Source organism: Merops nubicus, unplaced genomic scaffold (genome assembly GCF_000691845.1).
Source record: "Merops nubicus isolate BGI_N331 unplaced genomic scaffold, ASM69184v1 scaffold34064, whole genome shotgun sequence".
Taxonomy (NCBI): domain Eukaryota; kingdom Metazoa; phylum Chordata; class Aves; order Coraciiformes; family Meropidae; genus Merops; species Merops nubicus.
Genome location: NW_008605465.1, coordinates 1568 through 18968, shown reverse-complemented (window position 1 = coordinate 18968; position 17401 = coordinate 1568). Strand labels below are relative to the sequence as shown.

The 17401-nt window shown below is 51.3% G+C and overlaps 1 protein-coding gene across 1 annotated transcript; it reads left to right on the top strand.

Annotated features, from left to right (window-relative positions):
* Positions 1-222: 222 nt before the first annotated feature.
* On the top strand, positions 223-14486 carry LOC103772029 (coronin-1C; the record flags this gene model as incomplete). Its single annotated transcript, XM_008939348.1, has 9 exons — positions 223-371; positions 7036-7165; positions 8981-9162; positions 9739-9858; positions 10311-10415; positions 11487-11632; positions 13046-13103; positions 13197-13442; positions 14192-14486. Coding segments are annotated over 9 exons (1256 nt in total), but the record flags the coding sequence as incomplete, so codon positions are not given.
* Positions 14487-17401: the final 2915 nt, after the last annotated feature.

Here is a 17401-nt window from a genome sequence, read left to right as displayed (position 1 = left end):
AAAGAACCTCCTGTGCCAAACCTCTGACCCCTCTTCTAACAGCATGAGGAGTTTCCAGCTCGTTGGTGCTGGAGAAGAGTTGCTGGTTTGTTTTCTCTACCATGAGAATCACGAATCCATGAGATGATTCAAATCTCCTGAAATTGTGAGTGCTGCAAGAGTTAATGGAGAGTTAGGAAGCATCTGTTCTGAGGTGTGCTCCGTGCTGCTTGTGGATTACAGCTCTGTTTCTTCCTTCTCTCCTTCAGACAGGCAGGATTGACAAGTCCTACCCAACAGTGTGTGGGCACACGGGACCCGTGCTGGACATCGACTGGTGTCCTCACAACGACCAGGTCATCGCCAGCGGCTCCGAGGACTGCACTGTCATGGTAAGGGCATCTGGTGGGCCTGCAGGGTTGCTTCATGCTCAAAATGCTGCTGCACATGGCCCTGGTGTTGCTGGAGACATCTCCTCACACACCGAGGAACAAGTGCCATGGAGCCTGGAGGTTTGAGAGTGGTCGTGGGTGTTTTTTCTCAGCGTAAGAAATGGTGTTGGCTGCAGAACCTGGCTGCAAACTGGAGCACAGCCAGAGTGAGCTTCAGTACCTGCCTTGGCAGCAGAATTTGGACTTTCACAATTGGGACTTGCTTCTCACATTACTGTTTGAGAAGGTGCAACCTCAGACTTCTAAGAATCTCTTCAGCACTGAGGTGGCACTTCACGTCACGGACTTGGCCTGTGTCTTCCTGGCTTTGTCTTCAGTCTTTCTTCTATTTTGCCTTCCCTTGGGGATTTAGTTGATGTTTGGGAAGAGCAGAAAGAGGAGGGCCAGTTAGTGGTGAGGTGTTTTGATTTGAAGACAGAGGTGGCTCCTTACCTCAAATCTCCTAATGGATGCAGTGGTACTTGTCGGGCAGAGGTGGGGAATTGGAGGGGAGCAAGCCCATCAGGTTTCAGAATTGCTTCAGCCCTTGATGTAAGAGTGACCTGTCACAAGGGCTTTTTTAACAAATAAATTAAAAAATAATCCAGATTCTGCACCTGCCAGCCTTGGTCCTGAGACCTGTTTTACCTCAGACAGAGCCCACTGCACAATTAGACGACCTTGCTCCGTGATGGATGTGGAATCCCGTGTATGCAAACACAGCAGAATAAGTGAAAGAAAATCCTTGTAAGATGAAATAATGCCAAATAACTTCAGTGATCTTTGGCCATATTTAGAAATGCTGTAGGCTGAATGTTATATTGAAATCTTATTATAGATCATGTCAGATAAATTCCTTTGCTTCTGTTCGGCGTTCAAATGTTTGGGAGGGGATTCATCCCGAGAGGCTTATCCACAAGCTCTTGCTTGTGATCTCTCAGTCTTGGAAGCTGAAGCATGTTAACAAAATGTACTATATTTAATATTAAACAAAACAACAAGCTTCTGTGTTTGCAACATTCACTAGAACTGAGCTTTGAAGGATGCAGGGATGTTCCTCTAGAAACCAGGATCCGGAAGGGCTGCCAGCTGGAAGGAATGGTCTCTGAAACGTGAGCATCAACAGGAGCAGGTGAAGCTAAGGTCCAAAGCTGCCTTTTTGGAGGCAAAATATATCTCTAATCCAAGTGCAATGAGAACCACGTTGTGAGGCTCCAGAGGGATGGAATTATTTAGAGAAACTAACAGCACTGATGCTCCTGATGTAGTGAGAACCTGAGCCTGCAGCTGCTCAAACAAGCTCCGTGGGGTGTGGGTTTGTGGTGGGTTGTCTGCTCACCCTCCTCTCCATCCCTGGAGGCAGCACACGTGTGGGCAGGCAGCATGGTGTAGCTGGGATCCTAAATCACTTGGGACAGTTGTTAACTGGCTTGGCCAGAGCTTGGGTGTGTAAAGAACAACCCTTGCCTGGACTATTTGGAAAAAAAATGGATGAGCTAATGAACCTTCCCATTTTTAATTGCTTTTCTGTCCTGGCACGGGTAATTTAGCATCCTGTTTTCTTTGCTTTTCTTCAGTAAAGGTTTTGGAGTGCTGCTTCCTGAACAGCCTGTCACTGAATAAACTCATTTGGCTTTAAAGGATATGTGGCCCTTGATCAGCTCTCAACTCTTCGTTAGCCAACGTCCAATGAGAAAAAGTGACGTGGCAGAGGAAATCATGTGGCTTTCTGCAGAAGTGCCAGCTGCTTTTAAAAAAAAAATACCATATGTTTTTAAAGACCATCTGTGCCTTGGCACTCGAGGATTTAGGATCTTACCCTCCCAGCCCCAACAGATCTGATCAACAGCAGCTAGATGTGTGTTGAGGGAGAGCACAGCTTTGAGATGCTGTTGGACGTCTCTGGGATGAAGAGGGCTGCTTCCTTGCAGCCATAACTTCACACTTGGCAGCTTTTCTTTTGCACAGGGAAGGTTAACTTGGCCCTTTTGAAAGCTAGAGGCATTTTCTTATCAATAAAATCTCAGACTTATAGAGGGTGGAAATACCCCTTGAACAGAGAGATGTGTTTGAGATCCTGGGGCTAGCGGTTGAAAGGAGGCACTGGGGAAGAAGACATCTTCTCCTGATGCTGCTGGGCTTCATAGCTTGGGCAGCTTAGAGTGTTTAACTATCTGTAGCTTCATCTTCCAAGGGAAGGCACTTGATAGGTGTGATCTGACAGTTTCAGGTGATACCTCCTTAATTCTGCTGGCACATCTAAAGCGTTCGGAAATTATTTGGAGGCGGAGAAGAAAAAGATGGTGGGGGGCAACACCTAGAGCAGCTCACCCTTGCAAGAGCACCTTGTGGAGGTCATGAGCACATCCCAGTGATCCCAGCAGAGAGACCTCTCCAAAGCCCTGCCTGCTTGCTCTGTGGGAGCGTGGGCTCCTGGAGGAGCAAACTCTTCCTTCATCCCACGCCGGGTATCCCTCGGGGCACACGTTGGCCTCTGTCCCCTCCTGCCCTTGCCAGCTGGACTGTGTGGCCAACAGATTCCTTTGGAGTTGGCAAATACAACTCCCTTGAAGCAGTCTGAGATATAATGAAATACTTGTAGTCTGCAAGTGTTGAAGCAGTTCCTCTTTATGCCTTGTTCTCCCTGCTCCTGAGCGTGGCCCGTTTCATGCAGCCCATGTAAGACAAGAGCCCCAACCAGCCAAGCAGGGGGATGGAGGTAGTGGCAGGAACCTCTCAGTTTCTTGCCCAATTTCTCTCTTCTTTTGCAGAAGAGTGGGCTGGGGAGTGCCCATCTCCTCCACTCTGAACTGCTCTCTGAAAGACTTCTTTAAAACACCACCACACGCAGACACCTTCTGCGGCCTCTTCTGGTGTTCCCTCTGAGGAAGGATTTTTCTTGTGCCAGCAAATAAGGAATTAGTTCAATATTCATGGCTGATATTCTGCTGGACAACTGTCACGTACCACAGGAGTTTTAATTCAGATGGAAAATGGGAGATGATATAAAGATGGTATCAGAGGGCCTTTCTCAGATGTGGAAAATTTGCTTCGTCAGAAGGTGGATACTAATGAGTGTGTAATGGCCAGAGTAGAGTTCCTTTGGTTGAGCAAATAGTTTTAGGAATTAAACCAGAGCCCGTCTGATGACCTGAGACACCAGCCTGTTAGCAGAGTGTGGTACCAGGAGAGGATGAACCAGGACCAGCTGTGAGGAAGGTCTTAGAGCTACAAAAAAAATGGGTGCACAAAGTGCCTTCTCCTGCAGCGATTTGAGAACAGGGAGGCAGATAAACCCAGGGCTCAAATTCATTTGGAAGTTGACTATAGGAATTGTTGGTGTTTCTAGAAATGGATTTAGTTTTCTCTGCAGGTCGGTGCAGAGCCAGAAGAGACAGGGTTTGATTCTCTTGAAAGGGGGTATGAAAAAAAAGTGCTGAAAAAGCTCACTTTGTTTTCTTTCTCACATGCTGTTTGTGCCAAAGCTTTCCCTCCTGCTCTTCCTCTGAGACCCAGGCCTCTGCACAGCACTGTTGGTGTGACTTCACTTCCTCAACCTGGCTGGTTTCAGTGTGCTCAACTCAAAATAAAAAGCCACCACCACAAAACAAAACAAAAACCCACAAGTGGGAGAGCTACCAAAACGTTCCCGATGTCTAGTTCATCTTGCAATATTTTCAGGTTTCCTTTGGGTGCTCCTCCCAAATTCTCACCTTCAGCATCTGGGTCCTGCAGCCAAAGGGAAAGTTGATTCCTTTGGCTGGTGGATCTAATCCCACCCCACCCTGTGCAGGAATGAGTGGGTCTGGGCCCCTGGGAGCCTCCCCTGACCTTTCACACTCCTGGCTTTGGGGTTTTTTTTTTTTTGCAGTGCCAAGCAGGATTATTAGGTCAATAGTTTCTGTAATCTGCAGAGGATTACACTGGTCTGCAGCTGCTGTAAACTATAGGGGCTTTCCTTTAAATCTGTCTGCCCTCCAGAGGCTTTTAAAAAATCCTTTTCATTGGTATTTTTGCCTCCCTTTCCTCTCCCACCCCCTGAGCTCGCTGGCTGCTGTTTCAACTTGGTCCTGGAGTTTTCTCACACACCAGTTACATTGCTACAGGGCTCAGAAGGATTCCTGCACCATTCCCAGCCCAGACAGCACAACCCAGGAACGGGGATCTCGGGGAGCCCTTTGCTCCAGGCACCCCTCAGCAGGGAGCAAGGTGGGCTGCAGCCCCTCAGCCCCTGCTGCTGTCCCTGCAGGGCTTGGCTGCAAGTCACCCTGGACCCAGAAGCTTCTGCTGCTCCTGGATCCTTTTGTGAATAAGTTCAATTTTCAAAGCTTCCCCCACAAGGAGAGTGATGCTGAGTGAGTTGGGGCTGGACACTTGAATCACCCTGTTTCTCTTGGGAGAAGGAGTGGCTGTGCTCATCAAGGCTTGCTGGTTTTAAGGGCTCTCAGGACTCTGGAATAACCAGATGTCTGGCTCCCTGCTTAATGCTCAGTGGAACATGGACTTGTGTAGCTCAGTCTTGGCTGGCATGGCTTTTTCAGCTAGTGGAGAAGCATTTGGGGGGGTTTTTCTCATCCCTACATCAGCCATGCTCCAGCATCTCCCTGCCAAGCAGAGCTCTCAGATCCCAGCTGCTCGTGTGCCCTGGCACTGGTGTCACCTAAAGCTCTGCTGGGCACCTCCTGTGCCCACTTCATTGCCTCTCCTGGACTCTCCCAGCTCTCATGTACTCTTTCCACCTTTTATTGGTATAGATATTACCTAAATATAAGTAGTGAGAGGTTTGGAGGTGGTTCCTCTGAGAGTCCTGTATACACTTAGCACACCAAGTGTAGGGTCCAGGTTTCTTTTGCTGGTGGTGTTGCTTTGTTTGGGGTTTTATCACATTTTTTTTGACTCAACAGTTCCTCCCTTTGACTAGCAAGAAGGAAACTGCTGCTATAAAACCCAGACAGCTTTGTAAGGTGGTTTTCTGGTGTGACGGGCGTGTTGTGGTTCAGCCGCACCCCCTGTGAGGAGCAGAGCTGGTGTGGAGCTGGGAGGCAGCAGGATGACACCCTGCTGCTTCTCCAGGCTGAGCTGCTCTGCTTTCCAACCCCAATTTTTCAAACGTGGTTGCTGGTAAGAGCCAGGGTTGGGTCACCTCGTTGTTAGTGCTGTTCCAGCAGGCAGGAAGAGGAAGAGGGATTTTTCCAGAGGTTGTGTGCCCATGGCAGGTTGTTCCTCCCGGGATTCTGAGGCTGCTGGGAGGGGTGGCTCCAAGAGCCACCTCGGGGCAAAGTGACATCACTGGAGGGTCACTCAGAGGTGAGCTGCTGGGCGCTGGGAATTTGAGCCTCTGGGTAGGTGTTGGGGGAGCAGCAGCCAGCCAGCCCTGCGAGCACTGGGATTAGAGCAGAAATCCACGTGGCCCTCACGGCTGGCTGTCTGCCTGGCTTCCCAAATCCCCGGGGCTCACATCTGCTGGTTCCCACAGCTTGCCTGGGCACCGTGGGCAGGGTTTGCCCAGCCCTGTTCCCCAGCTCCTGCAGAGCAGACAATAGAAGGCGAAGGAAACGTGCTCAGATGCTGCCACCTACCTACAGCATCCCCAACTGCTCACTGATGGATCTTTGATGCTTTAGTGCACTACTGGCAGGTCAAATTCCCTTCAAAGATGGTTTGGGCAGGGCCAATCCTGCCTTGGGGCATGGGGTGCTGGGTTTTTTCTCTCCCATCCCTGCTCCCTGCCAGCTGCAGAAGCTGAATAAACCTGCTCAGGGTCCACAGCTGGAATCCCAGAGCTCTGTGATCCTTGGGGGTCTCTCCTTCCTCCTGAAGGCACTTTCCTGAAGGTGATCACAACAAAAGGTGTGTGTCAGCAAGCAGGCAAGAGACAGACAGGCAGTTTGCTGCATGCCTTTGAAGAAAAATAAAACTCTATCTGTCCTCCAGAAGGTTTTAAATAATGTTTTTCATTAGTGTTTTGCCTCAAATACCTCCTGTTCCTCTCAAAGGTGCTTTCTGCAATGCTCACTTGGGCTGCTTTAACCTTCTGCCAGGACCAAACTGCTCCTCCCTGGTTAAATGGCATCTGAAAGGTGCCTCTAAACATGATGTGAAAACAAATTGCCAGTATTTCTAAAGAAATAAAACGCAGGTACCAGCATAGCTCCAACATCCAGGCAGCTTTGGGGTCTCTCCAGAGCACAAGACTCCACAGCCTCTCTGGGTAGCCTGCTCCAGGCTCTGCCACCCTCATGGGAAAGAAGTTTTTCCTTATGGCAAACACAGCAGCATGCTCAGAGGGAATGGGAGCTGCCAGGGGATGTTTTGGGAACCCTTCTCGGGCAGCACGTGGGACGGGCGGACCCCGGACACCGCGGTATCGAGGTGCTGGGCCAGGAGGGGGGCTGGTGGCTGGGTGCAAGGCAGCGTGGGCCAGGAAGGACGTTGGGCACAGATCAGCCCAAGGTTTGTGGGTGGCTGAGGACGATTCCCTCCCCCCTTTCTCTCTTCCTGTTTATACCAAGACACGGCAGCTCGGGCCCCCTGCCGCAGCACGGCGCAGGAAGCAGGCGAGCGCCACGCTCTTCAAGAGGAGGCAACTTTTGGCTCAGCATCTTTTCTCCCCCCCTTTTCCCAGGTGTGGCAGATCCCTGAGAACGGCCTCACCCTGTCCCTGACGGAGCCAGTGGTGGTGTTGGAAGGACACTCCAAGAGGGTGGGCATCGTGGCCTGGCACCCGACGGCGCGCAACGTGCTGCTCAGCGCAGGTAGGGAGCCCCGGGGCTGGGGGGGGACCCCCAGGCACCCCCACCTCACAGTTTTGCTTTGGAAAAGGCTTTACTGACTCCTTTTCCTCCTTTCCTCTCACAGATTAGGGCTGGGGCATCGCAGGATTAAGGGTTGGGAACACAGGGACACGTGACTGGCAGCCCCCTCCTTATCCTGGTCTTTTATTCAGTTTTCAGGGACAAGGAGCAGGGATTTGTTTGGAGACATGAATTATAGTATTAAAACTGTTCCAGGCTTCATTTCATCCACTGATAGCTATTTACACCTGCACTCTCCTCATCCCTGTTTTCATACACTTATATAAAAGGCCCAACTCTTTTCCTCTTTTCACTGATCCCTGCCAGGTATCCCAGAATCTGGTTGATCCTTCCACAACTTTTCATTTCCAGCATTTTCCTCATTGTCTCCTGAACTGTCTATGCAATGCAGTTCTTCTGACTGCTAAAAACCACTCACATCATTAAGGAAATAAAGTGGATAAGTCCTTCTCCATCAGCAGGGGCTGAGGCTTTCACAGCATGACCCTCAGCTGGAGTCCAGTGAAAGCAGCTGGGTGTTTTCTGTTGATATAAATGCCTCCTGAGATACCAGTTGGGTTTTGATCTGGTTTCCCCCAAGGTGCTTGGAGTTGCAGACCTTGTGGCAGTTAATGTGGTGAAACTCAATGTGAGAGCACACAAGAGGAGGTGATTTTTCTTAGGTAGCTTCCTCAGAATCCTGTGCTCAAAAGCAGCAAGATGTCCATGTCCATGTCTGGCCAGCATTACTCCTAAGAAACACAGAGGAGAAGGGGTGCTGGCAGGTCACTGCAGCCTCCAGGGTTCCTCCTGGTGACAACAAGCTGATTTTGGGTTTCTTTGATGCCTTTGGGAGTTCAGAGTGATTGTGTTAAATGTTTTCACCTTTCTGGAGCCTCAGGAGGAATTTCTCAGGCACACATTGTGTTTCCTTCACCTGGTCTTCCAGTCCTGCTCTTTATTTTGCTGTTATCTTATCCTAGGCTGTATTCTGTGTCTCCTTGCTGCCTGGTCCTTGAACAAAAGCACCCACCTGAGGATTGTAGTCCTTGTGAAACTGCTGACCTCAGCTTTTGCTGCCTGCCAGTCTTTTTAACTTTTATTCTGCCATTCCTCCTGCTGTCACTTGCCTGTGTCCCATCCATTCTGCTTTTACTCTTTCTGCCACCCATCTCTCTGAGCTGTGAAGGCAATGACAGGCTGCCAGCCAATATTCTCACCTACACAGTTGTAAGAACATTGCCTCTTTGGCATCTCCTGCACTCTGGTCCTTCAGTTGAACCAAGACCCCAGAGCTCCTGCACAAAGCTCCTGTGGTAGCAAGACCAGGCCATGCTCTCCCATATCTCCTTCAGCTCCTCCTGCTTTTCCCCTTCAGCTTTTTCTCTGCTGGGGACCTCTCCTGTGCCCCCTGCCCACCTTGTCAATGCAGGCAGCACCTTGGCCCTGGTGGTGAGCAGCAGTGGGAGCAGTGTCCTCCTGCTCCCACATAAAATACCTTTGTTTGGGATAGCTGCAGCACCTCTGAGAAGGTGTTCAACACTTTCCAAGGAGGAGTTTTCTGCCTTCTCTGGCTGCTTGGTCCCTGCTCTGAGCCTGTGTTTGAGTAAGGATGTATGGCCTGGGGCTCCACACACGTGACAGTCCACGGGGTGCGTTTAAGTCATCGTCTGAGGCTTGAGAGCTGCAGCAGGTTTTAATCCTTGTCCCCTGCTACTCTCCTTTTATTTTTCTGTGTGGACCAGCATTGTGACTTCAACTGTTTCTCTTTTTTAGGCTGTGACAATGCCATCATCATCTGGAATGTGGGAACGGGTGAAGCCCTCATTAACCTGGATGACATGCACGTGGATATGATTTACAACGTCAGCTGGAATCGCAATGGCAGCCTGATCTGTACAGCTTCCAAAGACAAAAAAGTCCGAGTCATTGACCCTAGGAAACAAGAAATTGTTGCTGTAAGTTTGCATGATGATTAAAGAAGCAATTGAGTCTCACCCCAGCAGAGAATTAAGAGCATGTAAAGAAAGAACCTTTCTTCCTTCATGGGTATCGACTTCAGCGGCGTTTTTCAAAATGAGGAAAAAATTGCAGGGGGAAGAGCAGCAGTTGAAGGATTTGTCTGGGTTTACTGGGATTAGTGTTTGAACTAGGATTTTCGGGCTCAGTTTTAAAACCTGCAGGAGAGTAATTCCACATCTAATCCTTCTGTATAATTGCAGCTCCAAAGTTGTGCATGCGAAGCGGAAATTCGGCAGCCTGCAGACGTCAGGGCTTGCAAAGGAGTCTTCAGGGTGGGGGGGGGGGAGTCTGATAGGCAAACCTGAAACGAGCCTGGGATGACCCCTCCTTTTGTAGTTTACTAATTAGTGTCTTCTCTCAAGCATCAGGCAAAAACAGTTGGGATGTTGCTCCACGCAGTCAGCGTCCCGCGTGGAGGAGAAACGCCAGGGATTCTGTGCAGCCAGGAGAGAAGCCACCACAGAGTGGGTTTCCTGTGCCTTGCTGAAGGCTGAGCTGTAAATCTCTTGCAGGAGAAAGAGAAGACCCATGAGGGAGCCCGGCCCATGCGAGCCATCTTCCTTGCTGATGGCAACATCTTCACGACGGGCTTCAGCCGCATGAGCGAACGGCAGCTCGCCCTCTGGAACCCAGTAAGTTCCCCTCCCCTCCCTGCCTGGCTGGCCTCACATCCCTTGAATCACTAGCCCAGACCTGCAGTCCCCCACTAAACTCATAGTTATGTTCCTCCTTCCATCTGTTGCCTGCTCCTCTGCAGGCTTCCTGTGCCAGAATCCCAGCACGGTGGGGTGGGAAGGGACCTTTGGAGATCATCTCGTCCAACCCCTCTGCTCCAGCAGCTCACCCTGTGAATTCACTCTGTGAATGTTCTCAGGAGTACAAATAAAATTGCTTTTATTGCATTTTATGATTCAAACCTCCTTGGGGGATGAGTAAGCCTGGGAGCATTAACAGTGTTTGTTACTGGAACAGACAGATCCTTCAGGGTGCTGAAGACACTCTCTCCAAAGAGCTGTTAACAATCCAGCTCTTGTGCCAACAGGAGCTTTTCCATTCTTCATGAACATCATCTTCTTATTTCCAGAAAAACATGGAGGAGCCCATAGCCCTTCATGAGATGGACACCAGCAATGGGGTCCTGCTGCCCTTCTACGATCCAGACACCAACATCATCTACTTGTGTGGCAAGGTAACCAGGAGCTTGTGGAATCACTGGGTGTGTTTCAAGGGAGATGCTGTTGAGAAGGTGATGCCCATGAAATATTCCCCGAGCCTCTCAGCTCAGAAAGGGCAGAACCAAAAAAAATGAGCCCTGCAGTGATGGTCAGGGCTGCAGACAAATTAGGCTGCTCTGAAATGGGTTTGCTCCTCACTCTGCAGGACCATGCAGAGAGCCTGTGAAGGGTTGATGGCTGACTGGGTGTTTCTTTGAGCTGGACTGACTTAGGAAAAGCTGCTCTTCGTGCAACCAGTCAGATACCACCATCAAAACATCTCTTGTTGGTGTTGACCCAAAAGATTGTAAGTTAGTGTGGGAGGAAGGTACGTTTCAGATGTCATCCTCCTCGTGCTTGAAGGTGATGGAGCATGTAGCAACACTCACTGTAGTTTTGTGGGGTTAAATAATAGAAAACTGGAATCATGTGCTCCTTCCCCAAAGCCATTTGTAGGCATTAAATGCTCTGAAGTGCCCACTTCTGATGCCACAGCTTTGGACTTGCTCCAGAAAGGAGCCAAAGAGACAATGAACCAGTAATGACAAGGAGGATCCATGCAAGTACCTTCAAGAATCTCATCTTTGTAAACAGTTCAGGAGCAAGACTTGGTTCAGATCTGCTGTTCCAGAGGTGCTGGTGTAGTAGGATTGCCTGGAATCAGGGAGAAGCTGGGCAGCCTGACACAGCCCTGGACAACCCTCAAAGGGAAGAAATTGTTCCTCAGCTCCAACCTAAACCTCCCTTGGGGCAACTTGAGGCTGTTTCCCTTGTTATATATCCCTTGTTCCTTGGGAGAAGAGCCTGATGCCCACCTGGCTCCAGCCTCCAGTCAGGGAGCTGTAGAGAGTAAGAAGGTCTCCCCTGAGACTGGTAGGCAAGGGAGGTTCTAACAGGGGGAAAAAAAATAGCTCTAACCTGAGCATTGCTCTGTGGCAGCATTCCTGGAAGGAAAGGCTGGGAGCAGGGAGCAGGCATGTGGTCCTGGGGGGGGGTGCTGGTCCCCACCAGCCCCCTGGAGTGGTTCCTCCTTTCCTTCCTGGCAGGGTGACAGCAGCATTCGCTACTTTGAGATCACGGACGAGTCCCCCTACGTTCACTACCTCAACACCTTCAGCAGCAAAGAGCCACAGAGGGGCATGGGCTTCATGCCAAAGAGGGGCCTTGATGTCAACAAGTGTGAGATTGCCAGGTGAGGAGAGGGGCTGCCAAGGGGGGGGTGCTGGTGTCATAACAGGTCACCCCCCTCACGAGCTCGGCCCTTCAGAGGTGGGGAGTGCTGCTGCTGGGTGTAGGACCCTCCTGTTGTCCAGACCTTTGCCACAGGATTGTTTCTGGGGTGTTGGTTGGGGCCTTGTGCTGGTGATGTCACCTGAGAATGGGTGAGATCTTGTAGGATAAACTGTCTGCAGCAAGCTGAGCTCAGGTTGGTTACTGCCTGCACTGTCAGCAGAGAATCACAGAGGTTGGGGTGGAAGGGACCTTAAAGATCATCCACTTCCAACCCCCTGCCATGGGCAGGGACACCTCCCACTAGAGCAGGGTGCTCAGAGCGCCCTGTCCAACCTGGCCTTGAACACTTCCAGGAATGGGACATCCACAAACTCTCTGGGCAGCCTGTTCCAGTGTCTCACCACCCTCACAGTGAAGAACTTCTTTACATCTAACCTAGGTCTGCCCTCTTTCACTTCAAAACCATTACCCCTTGTCCTGTCACTGCAAGCCCTTTGCAAAGTCTCTCCCCAGCTTTCTGACAGGCTCCCTTAAGTTTTCAGCACTACCAGAAGGTCTCCCTGGAACCTTCTCCTCTCCAAGCTGAACAACCCCAACTCTCCCAGCCCATCCTCACAGGAGAATTGTTGCAGCCCCTCTGATCCTCTTCATGGCCTCCTCTGGACCTGCTCCAACAGGTCCCCAGAGCTGAGCACAAATCCATGAGAAACATTTGGTGCCCAAGCCTGATGTCAGCATCCAGGTCATACCCAGCAAGAGGGTTGGAAGCTGGTTTCAGGAGAGCAATGAAAGCAGAGGGCTGCCCTGCTTCAGAAAAGGTGCCAAAGGAAGAGAGCAGCCCAGGCAAGCAGGGCAGGGTCACTATGGTGGCTCCTGGCACGGGCTGGATGTTGCCCCTGAAGCCTTTTGGTGCTCCTTAGATGGTTAAAGAGAGTGGGTGCCCCTGAAAAGGAGCAGAGCCTGCACTTGCCTGGAGCACACGAGTATTTCAGCCACAGTGCCCAGGCTGGGGACGTTGGAGCTTGTGGCACTGGCCCAACTCAGAGCTGCCAGGGCTGGCCAGGGGGCAGTGGGAGTGGTGAGCAGAAGGCTGGTTGGTGTGTGCCTGCAGATCTCTGCTGGGCTGCCTGTCTGGAGGGCCTGACCCACTCCTGGGTGAAGTGCCACCCTCTGAAGTCACTCAGTACCTGAGAGAGGAGCTCAGCACTCACCCAGGGGGTTTTCTCCAGCCCTTGCAGGGCCCTGTGACTCCTTAGGGCTGCTTGATTCCCATCACCTCTGTCTCTTGGTAGAGCAGCAGTACTAAGACCTTCTTTGCAGGGCGTTGGGCTGTCCTCCCATCTGAGTCCCTCCTTTTCCTTTCCCTTGAAAGGTTCTTCAAGCTCCACGAGAGGAAATGTGAGCCCATCATCATGACGGTTCCTAGAAAGGTGAGCAGTCCCTCCTGGTTGGGTGGTGTGAAGCCACCTCCTGCCTTCCCAGCCCCTAAGGGGTTTGACCAATGAATCTCTTCTGGTTTGCAGTCTGACCTCTTCCAGGATGACCTGTACCCAGATACAGCTGGCCCAGAAGCAGCTCTGGAAGCAGAGGAGTGGTTTGAGGGGAAGAACGCCGATCCCCTTCTCATCTCCTTGAAGCATGGGTACATTCCAGGCAAGAACAGGGACCTCAAGGTGGTCAAGAAGAACATACTGGACAACAAGCCTGCTGCAAACAAGAAAAGTGATCTCATAAATGCTCCAAAGAAAGCAGCTGATGCCTCAAATACTGTGAGTAAAATCCACAAGCTTTTAGGGATGGTGGCTTGAGACTTGAATACCAGATTAGAACAAAGCTTAGACATATTTGACTCAAGCACCCTGGGATTTGGGTGCCAGTGGGGGACCTGGACTTGAGGTGCTACTTGAGTTGTGGTGCTCCAGGAGAGGTTTCTGTAGCTTTGGGAGTTGTGACAAAAAGGAAAACTTGGCTCCTTGGTCCAGCCCAGGAGAGCCTCTGTGCACCTCTTTTTGTGTAAAACCCCACAGTGCTGCTGGGAACACTGGTCACAGAATCAGTTTGGTTGGAAGAGACCTTAAAGAACATCAGGTCCAACCACTCCCCCAGCCCTGCCAGGTCCCCACTGCCCCGTGTCCCTCACCCCACATCTCCACGGCTTGGAAACCCCTCCAGGGGTGGGGACTCCACCACTGCCCTGGGCAACCCTTTCACAGAAGAAATTGTTCCTCAGCTCCAACCTCAACCTCCCCTGGGGCAACCTGAGGCCATTTCCTCTTGTCTTGTTCCTTGGGAGCAGAGCCCGACCCCCCCCCTGGCTCCAGGCTCCTGTCAGGAGCTGTGCAGCGCCAGAAGGTCTCCCCTGAGCCTCCTTTGCGCCAGGCTCAGCACCCCCAGCTCCCTCAGCTGCTCCTCCCCACACTTGGCCTCTAGCCCCTTCCCCAGCAGCTCCGTTGCCCTTCTCTGACCGCTCACCTGCCCTTCCCACCTAACTCTTCTCTTCTCTTCTCTTCTCCTCCAGCAAAACGAAGCCAAATTGGACGAGATCCTGAAGGAGCTGAAGTCCATCAAGGACACCATCACGGCGCAGGACGAGCGCATCTCCAAGCTGGAGCAGCAGGTGGCCAAGATCGGAGACTGAGCGGGGCGAGCGCTGGCCCAGGCACATTCCAGCCCCCCCAGTTTGGCCAGCAGCAGCCAGCAGCATTCCAGTATGAGCTTTCCTCTTCTAAACTCACCTCAACGAGAGCTGATGATTAAAAGCCAAGCTTTTTAGTGAAAGAGATTTTTTTTTTTCTCCTCTCCCCTGATGTTTTCATGAATTTCTGTGACTGTGTCAAACGAGTCCAAAAGAATTAAGTGCTACTTTTACAGTCTTTTTTTTTTCCTTTTTGGTCGTTTATTTTTCTCCAGATGTTACAAATCCTTGAAAACAAACCCATTCTGACTCTCAATGTTGTGCCCAAATACCTTTTTGTTGTTTTTTTTATCTAGATTTAGGGACCAATGCCACATTGTTCTTAAACCATTTTTTTTTTTCTTATTTCAAGTTGCCAAAAGGAAACAAAAGAAACGTCGCTTTTGATTTTTCTGGTTTGCCACTTTTTGCAGTATTTGTGTTGGAGATGGAAAGGGACAGCACCCTGTGCTTGTGTGCGTGTGCCTGGTGGGTCTTTCTACTGCTCAGAGAACAAAAAAAACTGAAGCTTTTTGGGGTTTTTTTTTTGTACAAATCTTTCATTTTGAACGATCGGGTCGGGTTCCTGCACAGCCAGCAGGTGCTGCTGAGCCCCTTGGAGACCTTGCCAACTCCTTTTCTGCCCCAGCATCTTTGTCTGGCAGCTTAAAGGAGAAAAAAAACCATAATTCTAAATGAGGTGATTGATCACAAAATGCTTCTTCTGCTTTTTACACCCCTCCTGGAGAACTTTTAAACTAGAATCACGCTGCCCTTTGAAAACCCTTTGAAAACCCTTTGAAAACCCTTTGAGAACCATCCCACCTTTTGGATTCCCAACGCCGTGGCCGTGGGGCACGTTCTCCTTGCTGGTTTGTTTTTGATGTTGAGGCAGAGGTGACTTCCCCAGAGGAATTGTCTCTCCATTATCCATGCTGGAAGGTGTGTGGTGGGAGGTGTGACCCGGGGGACGTCGGCCGCTCCGTGGTGGCCACTCCAGCTGAAGGTGTTGCTGTAAAATCCTTGTTGCTGCCCCCCTCCCCAAACCCTCTGGCTCGGTGACTTGAAGGAAATTTGGAAATCCTTGAGCTTGCAGTTCTCAGCCCCTCACTTGAGTGCTGATGGTAGAAATTTAGACTCAGCTTCTGCAGGAGGGAGGTGACGTGATCGTGGCGGGTCTCCAGAAATAAAATGCCTCTGTTATTTTTTTTTTTTTAAATCTTATTTCTTTCCCTCACCATCATTCCTGCCCCACCACGCTGTAAAACCGTGCAGGAAATCACTTATTCCTGCATCAGATGAGTGACCTCCACCCCCAGTCCCTCCCCCCCCAACCTTTCGGAGTGGGGAGGGACTGGGGAGAGTGGTTTTGATCCCAGTTTGGAGAACTGGTTTCTTCTTTGAGATCCTCAGCAGGGTGAGACCCCCGTGAGCACTCCAAGCTGGTGAGCTCCTCAGGGAATTTGCCTCTGCCTGAGGGGGGGGCTGCCCCTGCAGGGTGACCAGGATCCGTGCCAGGCTGGATGGGTGCCACCCATCCCCGTGGTGCCAGGGGAACACTGGTGACCCATATCAAATCCAGAGGGGGGCAAAGATGAGGGGGTGGCTGAGCTTGGGGAGCCTCAGAGCCTGTGGCAGGCAGGGGTGGATCCCTGGAGCAGGTCACTGTGTGTCTGGATGTTTGTGAGGCCCCCACCCCGGGATCCGCTCGGGGTGGGGGGGACGAGTCCCTTCACCCACACTGAAGTCAGTCTGGATTGGGGTTTTTTTTCCCTTTTTTTCCATTAGGTTAGCTAGAAACCTTCAAATTGTCCATTTATTCCAGCGTTTGCATGCTGAGAACTTGCAGGTTGAGGATCCCCTGCTCTGGAGGGCTGTCTGTGAAGCACGCCAGGCTGGGGAGGCAGGAGAAGGGGCTGCGAGGGGGCACAGGGGGCATTGCATGGCATGAAAGCTTCATCCACGTGGGGTTTCCTTTGAAGTGGGGAGCACAGGGAGGGGACCAGCCTGCCCTGTGTCCCTGCCCACTGGTGCTGGAGCCACCGTGCAGGTTATTGGGATGTCTGGTGACCTTTTTGTGTTGCAGTAAGTGGCCGAGTTGACGTGTCATTTATGAGTTGGGTTGGTGGTGGTGATTTTGGAAAGCAAACCTGAACGTCCTGCTCCCTTCAAAGGGTGATCTCTGTGTCGATCTGTATGTGTGACTTCAGGGTTGTGTGCTGGGGGAACCTTTGGGGTGGTTTTTTTTTGTTTTTTTGGAAATCTAATTGAAGGGAAATAAGTTTTCTGGATTGAAAAGCCCAGAGGAGGCCCCGCTGTGTGGTAGGTGGTCCGAGGAGGGCGGAGGGAACACCGCCCTGGTTTTTAGTTTCTAGCCTGTATTTTATTTAAATGAACTGATGCCTAGCCAGGCTCAACAGGAGTCAGTGCCTGAAGCTTTTTGTAGCTGTGATATCCCAGAAGAGAACCAGCGGAGTCCTGAGAGATGCGCTCTTATAGAGCGGCCATCCTATCTGTCCAAATATTTGCTGCCATTTTCAAAAGATAAAAAGTCATTGATTATAAACTTCCTCTGGTTTGCTTTTTCTTTGACTCCCTGCGTCCCACACCCCCTGCTGCTGCCTGTAGCACTTGAGGTTTCAGCAAGAAGCAGGGTAGGAAATGATGGCGCTACCCCTACCCGCGGCCATCGAAACCTGGCGTGGGGGGTTGTGGCTGAGCTCTGGTTGAGGCTGTTTCTGTCCTCTGGGAGCATTCCACTCTCTTCTGCTCTGTCCCAGGGGAGCCAGGGCTTGTCCCTGGGGTCACACGTGGCCTCGTGGGTCATTTCCCTGAGGGTGAAGCCGAGAGCTTGGCTGGCTGCAGGACTCGCCGGGGGGGTTCTGGGGGTGGCTGGGAGGGGGGTGACGTGGTCTGTGGAAGAAAGGGGCTGCCCAGGGGCTGCCCTGGAGCTGGGGAGGGTCATCCTGCTCTTTCCCCAGCCCAGACCTGCTTCAAGGGTGCAGGAGAACCTGCAGCAGCAAAGCAAGCCCAGGCTGGAAGCGGCATCCAGGG